Source organism: Meles meles, chromosome X, assembly GCF_922984935.1.
Source record: "Meles meles chromosome X, mMelMel3.1 paternal haplotype, whole genome shotgun sequence".
Lineage (NCBI taxonomy): Eukaryota > Metazoa > Chordata > Mammalia > Carnivora > Mustelidae > Meles > Meles meles.
Window position 1 is genome coordinate 47412203 of NC_060087.1, and position 16413 is coordinate 47428615.

General features: G+C 37.3%; 1 protein-coding gene across 2 annotated transcripts in view; it reads right to left on the bottom strand.

The window, feature by feature from the left end:
- FAM120C (family with sequence similarity 120C) overlaps positions 1-16413 on the bottom strand; it is a 120027-nt gene that overhangs the window by 67448 nt on the left and 36166 nt on the right. For both annotated transcript variants that reach the window (XM_045994707.1, XM_045994709.1), the window contains exons 5-8: positions 3688-3790; positions 3039-3115; positions 2315-2595; positions 566-839 (exon numbers count right to left, since the gene is read on the bottom strand). In XM_045994707.1, coding sequence (XP_045850663.1) covers positions 566-839; positions 2315-2595; positions 3039-3115; positions 3688-3790 — 735 coding nt within the window. The remainder of the gene's footprint in view (positions 1-565; positions 840-2314; positions 2596-3038; positions 3116-3687; positions 3791-16413) is intronic.

A 16413-nucleotide genomic window follows, 5' to 3' on the forward strand; every position in this document is an offset into this window, starting at 1 on the left:
ATAGCCTCTGTAGCCAAGCTACCAAATTTTCTATTTGTATTTAACAGTTTCAGAATAAAAAGAAGTTGTAATAAGCCCCCTGATCATAGCCAGCTTAAAAGCTATGCTCCATTTTTAGAGTCTCTGCTATGACTGACTGTAGCTGACTAAATGGAGAAAGTCACATCTTAGACATTTTGCTGGGGGATAGATTTGTATAGTAAGACTGGAGGAAGGGAACAACTCTGGAAAAGTAGAAGTAAAGAACAAGGGTGTAAAGAACAAGGGCATAAAAGCTTTTCTTAGATTGTGTCCAGCCCCAAGTCCACAGTCTATCAACATGGTGCATGATCTTCTTTGACATCTCACAATTATAGTTCTCTTCTTGGGGCCTCATTTATTATAAAGTTCCATCTCCTGCTAGTGTCACTTTACGTGAGGCCCTTAATACAATGAGGGGCCCCAGGATACTTGGTATTTTATCTCCCTTCAGAACCAATTAGAATTTTCTCTGGTAACTTATGGTTCTAGAAGTGTATAGTACAATGTTGAAAGCAGGGAGGTAGGTGTCAATGTGCTCTCTTACCTTAGTGAGGACATGATAGATATATGGGTACATAAGACCCCTTCGGTGTCTGTGTTCAGCAACCCGTAAGACTTCGGGAGCTACTGGAGGTAAGGGAGGAATGGTGATGTCCATGTGGTTCCTTGTAGACATAGACAGCAGGGATGGGATGTGGGGCTCTCCATCACCCAGGTTGGTATCTTCAACTCCAGTATTGATGGGCTGTACCCAGGACCTTCTGTCACCATTTGGATCTTCCCATCCAGGCTGCTGCTGAAGTGTTTCTGTGATGTGACTAAAAATTTCAAAAGATCATGTAGAAGAGATAAAGGAGGAACGAGCACTGGGTGTTATATGCAAATAACAAATCACTGAATACTACATCAAAAACTAATGATGTATGGTAACTAACATAATAAGATAATTCAGATGGAAAAAAACCAAAGGTATAGGGGCGCCTGGGTGGTTCAGTGGGTTAGGGCCTCTGCCTTTGGCTCAGTTCATGATCCCAGGGTCCTGGGATCGAGCCCCGCATCGGGCTCTCTGCTCCGCAGGGAGCCTGCTTTCTCCTCTCTCTCTGCCTGCCTCTCTGCCTACTTGTGATCTGTCTGTCAAATAAATAAATAAATAATCTTAAAAAAAAAACAAAGATATAAACATATGAGTATAGTTAAAAAACAAAAGTTATTCCAACTGAAGATGTCTGTTCTGAGGCTAAGGATTCCTCCAGACCCTCTGGAAATCAAGACACTAAAATTAGTATTGGACCTGATTCATTTCCTCTACACCTTATAAAAGGCCATGTCTAGAGTCAGCTTACATTCTAGGAAACTAATTACAATGGAAACCTCAGTGTTTCCCAGGAAGAATCTGCTTGGAGAAATAAGCTAAGAACAAATAAGCTAGTATAAAATACCACTGTTTTCACCCTCAGAACCCTGTCTTCAGCAATATAACTGCATACTTAACTGTTTTAATACTTCAATTCTTTTTTAAATTATTTTTATTAACATATAATGTATTATTTGCCTCAGAGGCACAGGTCTGTGAATCATCAGGCTTACACATTTCACAGCACTCACCATAGCACATATCCTCCCCAATGTCCATAACCCAACCATCCTCTCCCTAGCCCCTCCATCAACCCTCAGTTCGTTTTGTGAGATTAAGAGTCTCTTATGGTTTGTCTCCCTCCTGATCCCATCTTGTTCCATTTTTTTCGTTCCCTATCCCCCAAATCCCCCACCCTGACTCTCAAATTCCTCATATCAAGTAGATCATATGATAATTGTCTTTCTCTGATTGACTTATTTCGCTCAACATAATACCCTCTAGTTCCATCCACGTCATTGCAAGTGGCAAGATTTCATTTCTTTTGATGGCTGCATATAATACTTCAATTCTATAAATCTTACCATTTTTTTTCTACATTCAATCCTTCCCTCTCAAAATTAAAAAATGACAGCTATGAAATGTAGCACACCCATACCTACAGCTTCCCTAACCAGCTGCAATGCTTCCTTTTATTTCAGGGGCATGGGTAGCTGAAAATTACCACTGGTGCAGAGTCAATATGAGTATGAAATAGTCAAGCACAGTCTTCCTACTTCATTTAAGAGTAAAGAGCCACAGAGAAAAGCCAGAAACATATACTTCCCCACGCCCCACCCAGGTTACCAGAAAAAAAAAAAAAAAATATATATATATATATATACACACACACACATACTCCAGAAGTCTGTTCTCTTGAGTGCCTGTTGAGATACTTACTCAGAGCTGGTTCCATTTGGTTCATCACCATCAGAGGAAGAGGAGTGAGAAGAGTCTGGTCCCAAAGGAGGTGAGGTTTTGGAAGTCAGGTAATTGGGAAAATGGGATGCAGAGGAGTCATAAGAGACAGCCCAATTGGCAAAGGGGCTGTCCTGCAGCATGGGATCCTCAGAAAAAGCATGGGATTCCCCCAAAGCATGGGGAGAGAAGAGAAGAGAGGAGTTGGGTCCCATTGGGAATGGTGGTGGATATTTCATTTTCTGGGGCACATGGTGAGAAAACTAAAGGATAAAACAGACAGAAAAGCTATTTAACATTTGAACAGGCTCCAAAATGGTTCCCTCAGAAGTTGTGATACAGTGGATAATGCCAGTAGCAGGGATTGTTGGGATACAAAGAACCTACTGAGAATAATAAGAAATTATTCTAACAGTGAAATATGGACAGAATCCTCCAGGGCCAGGACAGTGGACCAATACATGTCTCCTAGAACCACTCTCCAACATTAGCTAATCTACCTTCACAGTGCCCTAGTGGTTACTAATCTGGATGTTTTCTTTACATAATCTGCCAGCCTCAAATTGAGAATGCGACATAGGTATATACAGCCTTGATATTCTGATAACATTGAATTACCTTAACTCCTTAACTCAGAGTATAAAAATCAAGAAGCAACCTGAGTCTAATGGTAATACATAGTCTTAGGACTCTTGAAAGATATTACCATTGGCTTTCCAGCGGATATAGTGCTCATCTGATTTTGTGGAAGGGAAGGATTTCCAACCCGATTATTTCGAAAACCTGAAACCAAGAGAAAGGGTTATACTTCAGTCAATCCTAGTAATTCTACCATATACATTCTGCTAACCCCACATTGCTTGAAAAATTATTAACAGATAAGTTATAATTTATTAAACACCAGCTATGTGCCATGACAAGAAACTTAGAGAAATTATTTTATTTTTTAAAAAATCCTATAAAATAGGTATCATGAGCCACATAACATACACGTAAATGTGACTAGTTAAGATCACATAGGTATTAAGCAGCAGAGGTGGAATTCAAACTTGGGCCTGAACTCAAAGACAGGGCTATTTTACATACACCAGGCCATAATGGAGGTTAGTGCCAGAAGAAGCCCAAGCTAAGGAAATGGCATTGGATGCCATCCACAAACTTGAGAAACCAGTGCCCAGCGTCTCAGGTCACCACTCTTATTACATGGAAATCGAAAGGAGAATATCCACCAAATAGGAACGACTTCTACTACAAGAGTGCAATACAACAAGTCATTTCACTCTGGCCCAGGAGTTCCCACGAGGGACTTGGTTTCCCCTTTGGATACAGAAGCTCTTATCAGATGGAAGCCTTACCCAGAAAGGAGGAGGGAGCCACTGGCAGTGAAGAGAGTTTGGTTGTGACAGAATAATATTCAACTGCTTTCTTGAATCGCTCTATTTTATCTTCTGTCCTGGACTGGACATTGGAACATCGGATGTTCAGGAGAAGAAACAACATGAGAGTGTGTTTTTCATGCAATGTATAATTGAAGAGTCAAACAGTAGCAGAAATTAAATATCTTAAGAAACCCAAAGGGCGCCTGGGTGGCTCAGTCATTAAGCATCTGCCTTAGACTCAGGTCATGATCCCAGGGTCCTGGGATCGCGCCCCACATCAGGCGCCCTGCTCAGCGGGAAGCCTGCTTCTCCCTCTCCCACTGTCCCTGCTTGTGTTCCCTCTCTTACTACATGTGTGTGTCTCTCTCTGTCAAATAAATAAATAAAATCTTTTTTGAAAAAAAGAAAAAGAGGGTGCCTGGGTGGCTCAGTGGGTTAAGCCTCTGCCTTAGGCCCAGGTTATAATCTCAGGGTCCTGGAATCGAGTCCCACGTCGGGCTCTCTGCTCAGCAGGGAGTCTGCTCCCCGCCTCCCCGACTCTGCTTGTCCCTCTGCCTACTTATGGTCTCTCTCTCTGTGTCAAATAAATCAATAAAATCTTAAAGAAAAAAAAAAGAAACACAGAGAACAATTTTTCATGGTGCAGAAAAAATTAAGTAGTGAGAAAGCATTATAAAGTGTAAAATTAAAAATTAAGCTTAAAAATAAATAAAAAAAAATAATGAACTGAAGTTTACTTATATTTTGTGCTATTCTTTTTTTTTTAATAAACATATAATGTATTTTTATCCCCAAGGGTACAGGTCTGTGAATCGCCAGGTTTACAGCACTCACCATAGCACATACCCTCCCCAATGTCCATAACCCCCTTCCCCTCTCCCAACCCCACCTCCCCCCAGCAACCCCCAGTTTGTTTTGTGAGATCAAGAGTCACTTATGGTTTGTCTCCCTCCCAATCCCATCTTGTTTCATTTTGTGCTATTCTAAAATGGTCATATGATCATTAGAAAAAATAGATAAGAATGGGCAAAAATTACATAGTACCACCACCCGAAGATACTTTTGTCTGTTTTCTTCCAGTATTTTATCTTATATATTTTATTTTTTAAATCTTAAAAAAAGATTTCGTTATTTGAGGGGTGGGGGAAGAGAGAGAGAGAGAGAAAACAAGCATGTGAGTGAGGTGAGGGGCAGAAGGAGAAACAGAATCCTCAAGCAGACTCCATACTGATCACAGAGCCCGACAGGAAACTCAATCCCAGGACCCTGAGATCATGACCTGAGCTGAAATCAAGAGTCAGACACTTAATCGACTAAGCCACTCAGGCATCCCTTCTTCCAGTATTTTAAAATAAACTTGTTTGTTGACATATTGCTGGGCTATTTTAATATACACATTTTTCTATAGTTGATACTATATAATTTCATATCCTCCTTCTATTATAACTTTGAATGACCATATTTTTAAGTATAAATGTTATCATAAATTATGTAACTACTACCCTAATACCTGACATTTAGGTTATTTCTCACATTTGGCTATCGTAAGTTATGCAACAAAGAGCATATATGTACATATAAATTTTTTCTGAATTTCAGATTATGTTCCTAGGAAAATGTCCCCAAAGTGGAATCATTGGTTCAAAAGGTATGACCACTAAAATAAAAAGCACTTAAACATATATAAAAACCACAATGTTTCATCACTATATATCCAACAGAATGGTTAAAATTAAAGGTTATGAACATCAGGCACTGGTACAGATATGGAATAACTGGAACTGTAGTGCATCGCTGGTAGGAGCATATACTGGTATAATTTGGACAACTAAAAGTTAAACATATATTTACCATATGGTGCAGCAATCTTACTTCCAAGTATTTACCCAGGAAAAATGACTACATGTGCCCACCAAAAGATAGGAATGAGAATGCTAACAAGAACTTTATTCATAACAGCACAAACTCTAATAACTCAAATGTATACCAAGAGAAGAATGGATAAATTGTGGTAGATTCCTACAATGGAATATTACACAGTTCTAAAAAGAACAAAGTGCAACAGAGATAAATCTCAAACACCTTATACTATGTGAAAGAAGAGAGACAGACACAAAAGAGTACATATGAAGTTCAAGTAGAAGTAAAACTGATCTATGGCAAAAGAAGTAAAAATACTGTTCATTTCTGAGGGATTAGGGCTGACTGAGAAGGAGCTTTTCCTTATCAAACCTTTTCCAATGTAGTTTTTTTTTTTAAAGATTTTATTTATTTATTTGACAGAGAGAGATCACAAGTAGACAGAGAGGCAGGCAGAGAGAGAGAGAGGGAAGCAGGCTCGCCGCTGAGCAGAGAGCCAGATATGGGACTCGATCCCAGGACCCTAAGATCATGACCTGAGCCGAAGGCAGCGGCTTAACCCACTGAGCCACCCAGGCGCCCCTCCAATGTAGTTTTAAAGTCCTCTTGAATATAATTTTATGAACTTCCTAACATTTCATCAAATGGAACATAAACTATTAAAGTCATTTCTACTTTATCATTATAAAAAATGCTTTAATAAGCATAATTTTACATAAATTTCTTGGATTATTTCATAGGGACTTCTTAGGTCCACTTCTTAGAAGTGGAAAATATTAGGTCAAAGGATATGGTCATTTTCATAGACACATTTTTTAAATTTAAATTTTAGTTTGTTAACATACCAAGCAATATTGGTTTCTACAGTAGAATTCAGTGACTCATCACTACATACAACATCCAGTGCTCATCAAAAGTGCTCTCTTTAATAACTATTACCCATCTATCCCATCCCCCACACGCCTTCCTCCATCAACCCTCACTTTGTCCTTTATAGTTAAGAATCTCTTATGGTTTAGGGGCACCTGAGTGGCTCACTCGGTTGAGCATCTGACTCTTGGCTTTGCCTAAGGTTGTAATCTTGGCGTCATGAGATCAAACCCACACTGGGCTCCACACTCAGTGAGGAGTCTGCTTGTCCCTTCTCTCCCCATCTGCCCTCAACCCCACTCTCTCTAAAATAAATAACTTAAATATTTTTTTCTAAGTCTCTTATGGCTTATTTCCCTCTCTCCATTGTTCTTTTCCCCCTTCCTTAACGATCCTCTGTTTTGTTTCTTAAATTCCACATGTGAGTGAGATCATATGGTATTAGTCTTTCTCTGACTGACATTTATTTCACTTAGCGTAATACACTCTAGTTCCATACACATTGTCACAAATGGGAAGATTTCACTCTTGATGGCTGAGTAATATTCCAGTGTGTGTGTGTGTGTGTGTGTGTGTTTGTAATATATACATACACATCACATCTTCTTTATCCATTCATCAGCCTAAAGACATCTGGGCTCTGTCTATAGTTTGGCTACTGTTGATAATCCTGCTATAAACATCGGAGTGCATGTACCACTTTGAATCTGTATTTTTGTATTCTTTGGATAAATGCCTAGTAGTGCAATTGCTAGATGGTAGAGTAGTTCTATTTTTAACTTTTTGAGGAAACTCCAAGTTCTCTAGAGTAGTAGCTGTACCAGTTTGCATCCCACCAATAGTACAAGAGGGGTCCCCTTTCTCTGCATCCTCACCAACACCTGTTGTTTATGGTGTTGTTAATTTTAGCCATTCTGACAGGTGTGAGGTAGTAACTCATTGTTAGTTTTTGTTTGTATTTTCCTGATGATGAGTGATGTTGAGCGTCTTTTCATGTGTTTGTTAGCCATTTGAATATCTTTTTTTGGAAAAGTGTCTATACATGTCTACTGCCCATTTCTTAACTGGATTATTTGTTTTTTGGAGTGTTGAGTTTAGTAAGTTCTTTATTGATTTTGGATACTAGCCCTTTATCAGATATGTTGTTTGTAAGTATCTTCTCCCATTCCATATGCTACCTTTTAGTTCTGTTGATTGTTTCCTTCACTGTGCAGAAGTATTTATCTTGAATAAGTCTGAAGAGTTCATTTTTGGTTTTGTTTCTCTTGCCTTTGAAGATGTGAAGATGTTGCTGCTGCCAAGGTGAAAGAGGTTTATGACTGTGTTCTCTAGGATTTTGATGAATTCCTGTCTCATGTTGAGGTCTTTCATCCATTTTGAATTTATTTTTGTATGATGTAAGAAAGTAATCCAGTTTCATACTTGTGCGTATTGCTGTCCAGTTTTTCCAACACCATTTGCTGAAGGGACTGTTTTCTTTTTCCATTGGATATCCCTTTCTGCCTTATCAAAGATTAGTTGACCAGAGAGTTGAGGGTCCATTTCTGGGTTTTCTATTCTGTTCCACTGATCTATGTGTCTGTTTTGTGTCAGTAGCATACAGTTTTAATGACTACAGCTTCGTACTATAACTTGAAATCTGGAACTGTGATGCTTCCAGTTTTAGTCTTCTTTTTCAGGATTGCTTTGGCTATTTGGGATCTTTTATGGTTCCATACGAACTGTAGGATGTTTTGTTCCAGCTCTGTGAAAAATGCTGGTGGTATTTTGACAGGGATTTCATTAAATGTGTAAACTGCTTTGGGTAGTATAAACATCTTAATAATGTTTGTTCTTCCAATGCACATGGAATGATTTTCATTTCTTTGTGTCCTCCTCAATTCCTTTCATAAATGTTCTCTAGTTTTGAGAGTACAGATTTTTTTTAACCTCCTTATAGTAAGGTTTATTCCTAGGTATCTTCTTGTTTTTGGTGCAGTTGCAAAGGGGATCAATTCCTTGATTTCTCTTTTTGCTGCTTCATTATTGGTGTATAGAAATGCAGCAGATTTCTGCACATTGATTTTATATTCTGTAACCCGGCTGTATTCATGTATGAGTTCTAGCAATTTTTTGGTGGAGTCTTTTGGGTTTTCTACATAGAGTATCATGTTGTCTGCAAATAGTGAAAGTTTGACTTCTTCCTTGCCAATTTGGATGCCTATGTTAAATAATGGTGACAGCAGACATCCTTGTCTTGTTCCTGACCATAGGGGAAGGGCTCTCAGTTTTTCCCCATTGAGGATGATATTAGTTGTGGGTCGTTTGTACATGGCCTATATGAGGTTGAAGTAAGTTCCTTCTATCCCTACATTGTTGAGGGTTTTTATCAAGAAAGGATGCTGTATTTTGTCAAATGCTTTTTTTGCATCTATTGATAGGATCATATGGTTCTTATCCTTTCTTTTATTAATATGATGTGATTGATTTGTGAATACTGAATCACCTCTGCAGCCCAGGAATAAATCCTATTTGAACATGATAAATAATTATTTTAATGTATTGTTGAATTTTATTTGCTAGTAGTTTACTGAGAATTTTTACATCCATGTTTATCAGGGATAGTGGCCTTTAATTCTCCTTTTTAGTGGGGTCTTTGTTGGTTTGGAATCAAGGTAATACTGGCTTCATACAATGAGTTTGGAACTTCCATTTCTATTTTCTGAAACAGTTTGGGGAGAATAGGTATTAACTCTTATTTAAATGTCTGGTAGAATTCCCCTAGGAAACCACCTGGCCCTAGGCTCTTGTTTGTTGGGAAATTTTTGATTACTGATTTAATTTGTTTTCTGTATGGGTCTGTTCAAATTTGCTATTTGTTTCTGTTTCAGTTTTGGCAGTTTGTAGGTTTCTAGGAATTTGTCCATTTCTTCCAAGTTGTATGGTTTTTGGCACACAATTTTTCATAGTACTGTTTTATAACTGTGTTTCTGTGGTGTTGGTTATGATCGCTACTCTTTCACTCATGATTTTTATCTATTTGTGTCCTTTCTCCTTTCTTTTTGATAGGTGTTTATCAATTTTCCTAATTATTTCAAAGAACTAGCTCTTAGTTTTGTTAACCTGTTCTATGGGTTTTTTGTTTTGTTTTCTTTTGGTTTGGTTTTTATATAGTTTATTTCTGCTCTAATCTTTATTATTTCCCTTCTTCTCATGGACTTAGACTTTATTTGCCATTCTTTTTCCAGCTCCTTTAGGTGTAAGGTTAGATTGTGTATTTGAGACTTTTCTTCTTTCCTGAGGTAGGACTGTGTAGCAATGTACTTCCCTCTTTTTTTTTTTTAAGATTTTATTTATTTATTTGACAGAAAGAGATCACAAGTAGGCAGAGAGGCAGGCAGAGAAAGAGGAGGTGGCTTAGCGGGGCTCGATCCCAGGACCCTGAGATCATGACCTGAGCTGAAGGCAGAGGCTTAAACCACTGAGCCACCCAGGTGCCCCTGTACTTCCCTCTTAATACTGCCATTGCTGCATCCCAAAGGTTTTGGACTGTCATGTTTCTATTTTCATTTGCTTGCATGTATTTTTAAATTTCTTCTTTAATTCTTGGTTAACCCATTCATTCTTCAGTAGAATGTTCTTTAATCTCCATGTTATCTGCAGTCTTTCCATTTTTTTTTCTTATGGTTGACTTCAATTCTTGTAATGTTGTGGTCTAAAACTATGCATGTTATGATCTCAGTCTCTTTGTACTTGTTGAGGGCTGATTTTTGACCCCATATGTGAATCATTCTGGAGAATGTTCCACGTGCACACGAAAAGAATGTGTATTCTGTTGCTTTAGGATGAAATGTTCTGAATATTGTCTGTTAAGTACACCTGGTCCAGTGTGTCATTCAAAGCCAAGTTTCCCTGTTGCTTTTCTTAGATGATCTGTCCATTGCTGTAAGTGGGGTATTAAAGTCTCCTGCTATTATTGTATTATTATCAATGGATTTACGTTTATTATTAATTGATTTGTATATTTGGGTGTTCCCAAGTTAGGGGCATACATATTTATAACTGTTAGATCTTCTTGATGAACAGACCCCTTAATTATGATATAATGCCCTTCTTCATCTCGTTAGTCTTTGTTTTAGAATCTCATTTGTCTGAGAGAAGCATGGCTACTCTAGTTTTCTTTTGATGTCCACTACATGACAGATGGTTCTCCATCTCCTCACTTTCAATCCGCAGGAGTCTTTAAGTCTAAAATGCAGACTTTTGACACATGATAGTAAATCTCTTTCTAAAACCGATGTCTTAAGTTATACTCTCATTATCAATGCATGAGAGTGCCCAATTCACCATATAGCCCTAATGTTGAGTACCTTCTACAAAATAACCATCCAACTACAAGGAACATTTCTTATAGAAATATATAAAAATTATTAAAATATGTAATCCAAAAAAGTAAAATTTTAAACATTTATAATCTTCTCTCTCAGAATCTATAATTGTTAACATTCTAGGATCTATATAGCATTCCAGATGTCTTTATTTATAAACATTCAGGCACACAAAGACAGAAATCAAGATCACCAGGTCCTCTAGCCTCACTTAGAAATAAAATCACTCTGCTTTCTCAATAATCTATTGAGTATATACTTGTCTGAAGAAGTATCCCAAATCTCAAGATTACACAAATTACTGACTTACAGAATGATATTTGGCTGAATAATATTCCACTGTATCAAGGATCCATTAGTTACATATTCACTATTATTTCCAGATTATATTTAATTACGCACCTAACAATCTCCTAAAAGATAAAAGACATACAGTCTTCCTTAATATCTATAGCTCTGTACTTACTCCCCTCCCCAGAAGTGACTAGTGTTATCAGTTTGATCTGTGTCCTGTCATATACATATTATGTATATATACCAATATAGTTTTGCTTTTTCCATGTATATGGAATCATATTATTATACTGTTTTTTTCAACTTGCTTTCTGCACTTAACTTGTAAACTATTCAACATCAGTGAGTAAAGATCTATGACCTCATTCCCTGAAATACTGAATTACGAGTATGTCTCTCCCATCCAAGTACTAACCAGGCCCGACCCACGAGTATGTCTCTCAATGGATCACTCTTCTGTGCCCTGACATAACATTTACTCTTCCTTCAAGGGTACAACTTCTATGAAACCTTTCCTTCTGTGACATATTTATTGTGGTTTTTCTTTGTTGTACTTATTTATGCGCCTCTGCCTCCCATTTAACCAAAAGTTCTGCAAGAACAGAGAAGAGTTTATTCACACTTATATTTTAGTATCTAGCATGGGACCTTGTCTGTGGAAGTATATTCAGTATTAAATATATGATCATATTTAATAATGTCCTACCCTTTTCTTCTATAGATCCCCAGAGAACATGGGAAGCAGAGTAGAACATTGTCCTTTAGTGCTATTACCTAGCAGTTTTTGTATGTTTGTTTAAAAGAGCTCTCATAATTCTACAACTGCTAAAAATGATATGTATGAAAATTATACAACAACAATGAAAACTGGTTTAAGACATAATGTTAAGTGAAAAAAGCAGGTTAAAAATTTTTACACATCAAGGGGCGCCTGGGTGGCTCAGTGGGTTAAGCCGCTGCCTTCGGCTCAGGTCATGATCTCAGGGTCCTGGGATCGAGTCCCACATCGGGCTCTCTGCTCAGCAGGGAGCCTGCTTCCCTCTCTCTCTCTCTGCCTGCCTCTCTGTCTACTTGTGATCTCTGTCAAATAAATAAATAAAATCTTAAAAAAAAATTTTACACATCAAAACATACACACATACAAAGGAGACTAGGAAACACTGTAAAACATTTAGAGTGGAATTCACAGCAAAGTCCCTATTTTTAAAATTTTTTGTTCTTATTGTTTAGTGAAAAGGGGGATCCTTGTTACTATGAAGAGTCATTATCCAGATTCCAAATATCATAAAGTTATAAAGGGAACCAAAAGCTGTAATATCAAAAACATTCACCACTCAGATGAACACTTACAAAATTTTTCCTGTCAACATATAATGGAATTTTATTTGGTTTTAAAAAGGAAAGAAATTCTGGCACATGTTACAACATGGATGAACCTTGAGGAAATTGTGCTAAGTGAAGTAAGTCAGTCACAAAAAGACAAATAGTGTTTAATTCCATTTAGATGAGGCACCTAAAGTGGCAAAGAAGGGCACCTGGGTGGCTCAGTCAGTTAAGTATCTGCCTTCAGGTCAGGTCATGATGTCAAGGTCCTGGGATGGAGTCCCACATGAGGCTCCCTGCTCAGTGGGAAGCCTGCTTCTCCCTCTCCCTCTGCTGTTCCCCCTGCTTGTGCTCTCTCTTTCTCCCTTGCTCTCTGTCAAATAAATAAATAAATAAAAATCTTTTAAAAAATCGTAGGGAAAGAAAGTAGAACTGGGGTTGCCAAGGGCTGGAGGGGAGGGGAAAATGGAAAGTTATCATTTAATGGGTATAGAGTTTCAGTTCTACAAGATGAAGAATAATGATGATGGATGATGGTAATGGGTACACAACACTATGAATGTATTTAATACCACTGAACTGCAAACTTAAAATGATTAAGATGGTAAATTTTATGTTATATATATTTTATCACAATAAAAAAGGGAAGGAAAATTTATTCTCCATCTAAACAGTATCTCTTACTTAACACTAACATCTTTCCCTACTCACTATGTGAATTTCTTTCTTTGTGAGTCAGTGCCTTTGCAAACATCTGAAAGTACAATGGAAATCAATAAAGTGAATGAGCAAAATCTATTATAAAGGTCAAGATTTCCTTAAGTCAAGGGAAATGATGGAGGACTGTGTACATCATGCTAGAAGTCATGGAACAAGAGATCTGGTACAGTTAGTGTTTAAAAACAGTGGAAGAAAGAATTATGAAAGAAGATGTTAGGAAAGGCACTTGGAAAAATAATGATTTGAATATAAAAAGAAATTAAGCCCTTTGGGAAAATAAAGCCCAAGTACATTTTTTTAAATGAAAAATAACCCTTTTTCTCATTATGCTAGGAAGTTAGATGTAAAGTAATGGATGCTAGATTGTGCTACCATATAACTAGTTAGGAAAACTTATGTTCCCAAAAAGAAGTACTGATTTCATGCTTTATTTGCTTAAAAAAAAATCTACGGAGAGAGTTCCATTCCAGATAAGATGGAGTAAACACACTACCTTATTCCCACAGGAAGGTTGTTATAAAACCTAGGAGCAACTATTTGAAGACTCTGAAAAGTAAACAGTGGCAGGAGGATTGGGGAAGAAGACCAGAATTCAAAGTATCACAGAATCAACTGTGAGTTTAGCATTTCTTTTTCTTGCAGTATCCCTTGGTGTGGACAGAATGCAGTCTAACACCTGGAAGCATACACTGATGTGGACAGAGAGCACCAGGGGAAACTCAAGTTTAGTTCTGGCTTAAAGAATGGGAAAGGGGTTCTTGAAAACTCAAGAAGGTATATGGAAACACCCCAATTTTTTTTCTTTTCCTTTTTTCTGTTCTCATTTGTACCAGCCTGAAACAAACTTAATGTGGCAGCATGGCAACCTTCCTCTCCAATCAGAGAAGCAGCAGTCTCAGTAGGGTAGGGCGAGCTTTCGATGCTTTTCCTCTCTTTCTATCCTTCTGCTGGTTAGCCCCAGACACTGAGAAAGGGTGGAACCATATGAACCAGAAGTACTGAAGAGATAATAGAGAGGCAGCAACAGAATGGGTGGATCTGACACTAAACAGCAGACAACAGATTCTGAGAACTGAAGAAATAAACAACCAAACAAGTCCCAGACTGGATACTGAGTGTGTGGCATACACATGGGACCAAGCCAGATAAGTCTGCAAACTTTGAAAATTGCATTGACAATGATACCACTGCCCACAGAAGAATGGTAAGAACCTGTGGTCTGAACCTAAATGGGTCAATTGCCTCCTAAAACAAAACTGTAAACATTCCCTATTATATTGAAACAAGACCAAGAATCTCAATGCCAAGATGACAAACATGCTGGAATTATCTGACAAAGATGTCAAAGCAGCTTTATAAAAGTGCTTGAAAGTAAGGCGAACACTTCTGAAACAAAAAAGAAAGATGGAAAGTCTCTGCAAAAAAAGATTATATGTAAAGAAGAACCAAATGGAAATTATAGAATTTAACAATCCATAACCAAATTCATAACCAAAATTTTAAAAAACCTCACTGGATGGGCTCTATAGCAGACCAGAGATGACCAAGGAAAGAGTCAATGAAATTGATGATAAATCAAAAGAAATTATCCAGTGTGAAAATCAGTGACAAAAATAAAATTTTATTGAAAAATATAGAGCCTCAAGGATACACAGGAATACCGAAAGTTCTAACATTGGTGTCATTATACTCATGGAAGGAAAGGAAAACATGGAACAGGAAAACTATTTGAAAAAAAATAGCTGAAAACTTCTCAAATTTAGTAAAAGACATACTTAGATATTCAAGAAGGTTAGAAAACTCTGAACAGCATAAATTCAAAGAAATCTCTGCAAGAAATCACTGGCAAATTCTACCAATTAAAGAGGAAAAACCAATTCTACACAATCTCTCCCCCAAAAAAGAGAAGAACACTTGCCAACTCATTTGAGTCCAGCATTACCCTGCTACACCAAACCAGACAAAACAGCACCAAAAAACCCCTATAGACCAATATTCCTCAAGAAAATAAATGCAAAAATGTTCAATAAAGTACTAGTAATTCAAATCCAATAATATAAGAAAGGAAGTATACCTTCACCACATCCTGGGAATGCAAAGAAGGTTTAATATTCAAAAATCTATGGACTAAAGAAGAAGAAGCACATGAGCTTATCAGCAGATGCAAAAAAATATATTTGACAAAACAGACCATCCTTTAATGATAAGCACTCTTAGTAAACGAGGAACATAACTTCCTCACCCTGATAATGTACATCTACAAAACCTATAGCTAATATAAAACTTAATGCTGACTGAATGCTCTTCCCAAAGATTGAGAACATGAGAAAAAAATATAGCCTCTCTCATCACTCCTATTCACCATTGTTTGGAAATCCTAGATGGTGCAGTAAGAGAAAAAAAAGGCAAAGAGACTAGAAAAGAAATAAAACTGTCCTTATTCACAATTGATCATCTACACAGAAATACCAAGAAATCTACTAAAAATCTCCTTGTGAGTTTAGGAAGGTTGCAGGATACAAGGTCAACACACAAAAAACAATCATATTTTAATACAGTAGCAATGAACAATTAGAAATTGAAATGAAAAAAAGAGGTGCCTTAATTATAAAATACTTAAATAACTCTTAAAAAATGTATGGGGTTTGTCCTAGCCTCAGCAATCAGAAAACAAAAAGAAATAAAAGCCATCCGAATTGGCAAAGAAGAAGTCAAACTCTCACTCTTTGCTGATGACATGATCCTCTATGTGGAAAACCCCAAAGACTCCACCCCAATATTGCTAGAACTAATACAGGAATTCAGCAAAGTGGCAAGATATAAAATCACTGCACAGAAATCAGTTGCATTTCTATACACCAATAATGAAGCAACAGAGAAAGAAATAAGGAGTTACAATTGCACCCAAAATACCTAGGAATAAGCCTAACCAAAGAGGCAAAGAATCTGTACTCATAAAACTATAGAATAATCATGAAAGAAATTAAGGAAGACACAAAGAAATGGAAAAACATTCTATGCTCGTAGACTGGAAGAACATATGTTGTTAAAATGTCTACGCCACCTAGAGCAATCTACAGATTCAGGTCAATCCCTATCAAAATACCATCAACTTTTTTCACAGAACTGGAACAAATAATCCTAAAATTTCTATGGAATCAGAAAAGATGCCAAATAGCCAAAGGAATGTTGAAAAAGAAAACCAAAGCTGGTGGCATCACAATCCCAGACTTCTAGCTGTATTACAAAGCTATAATCATCAAGACAG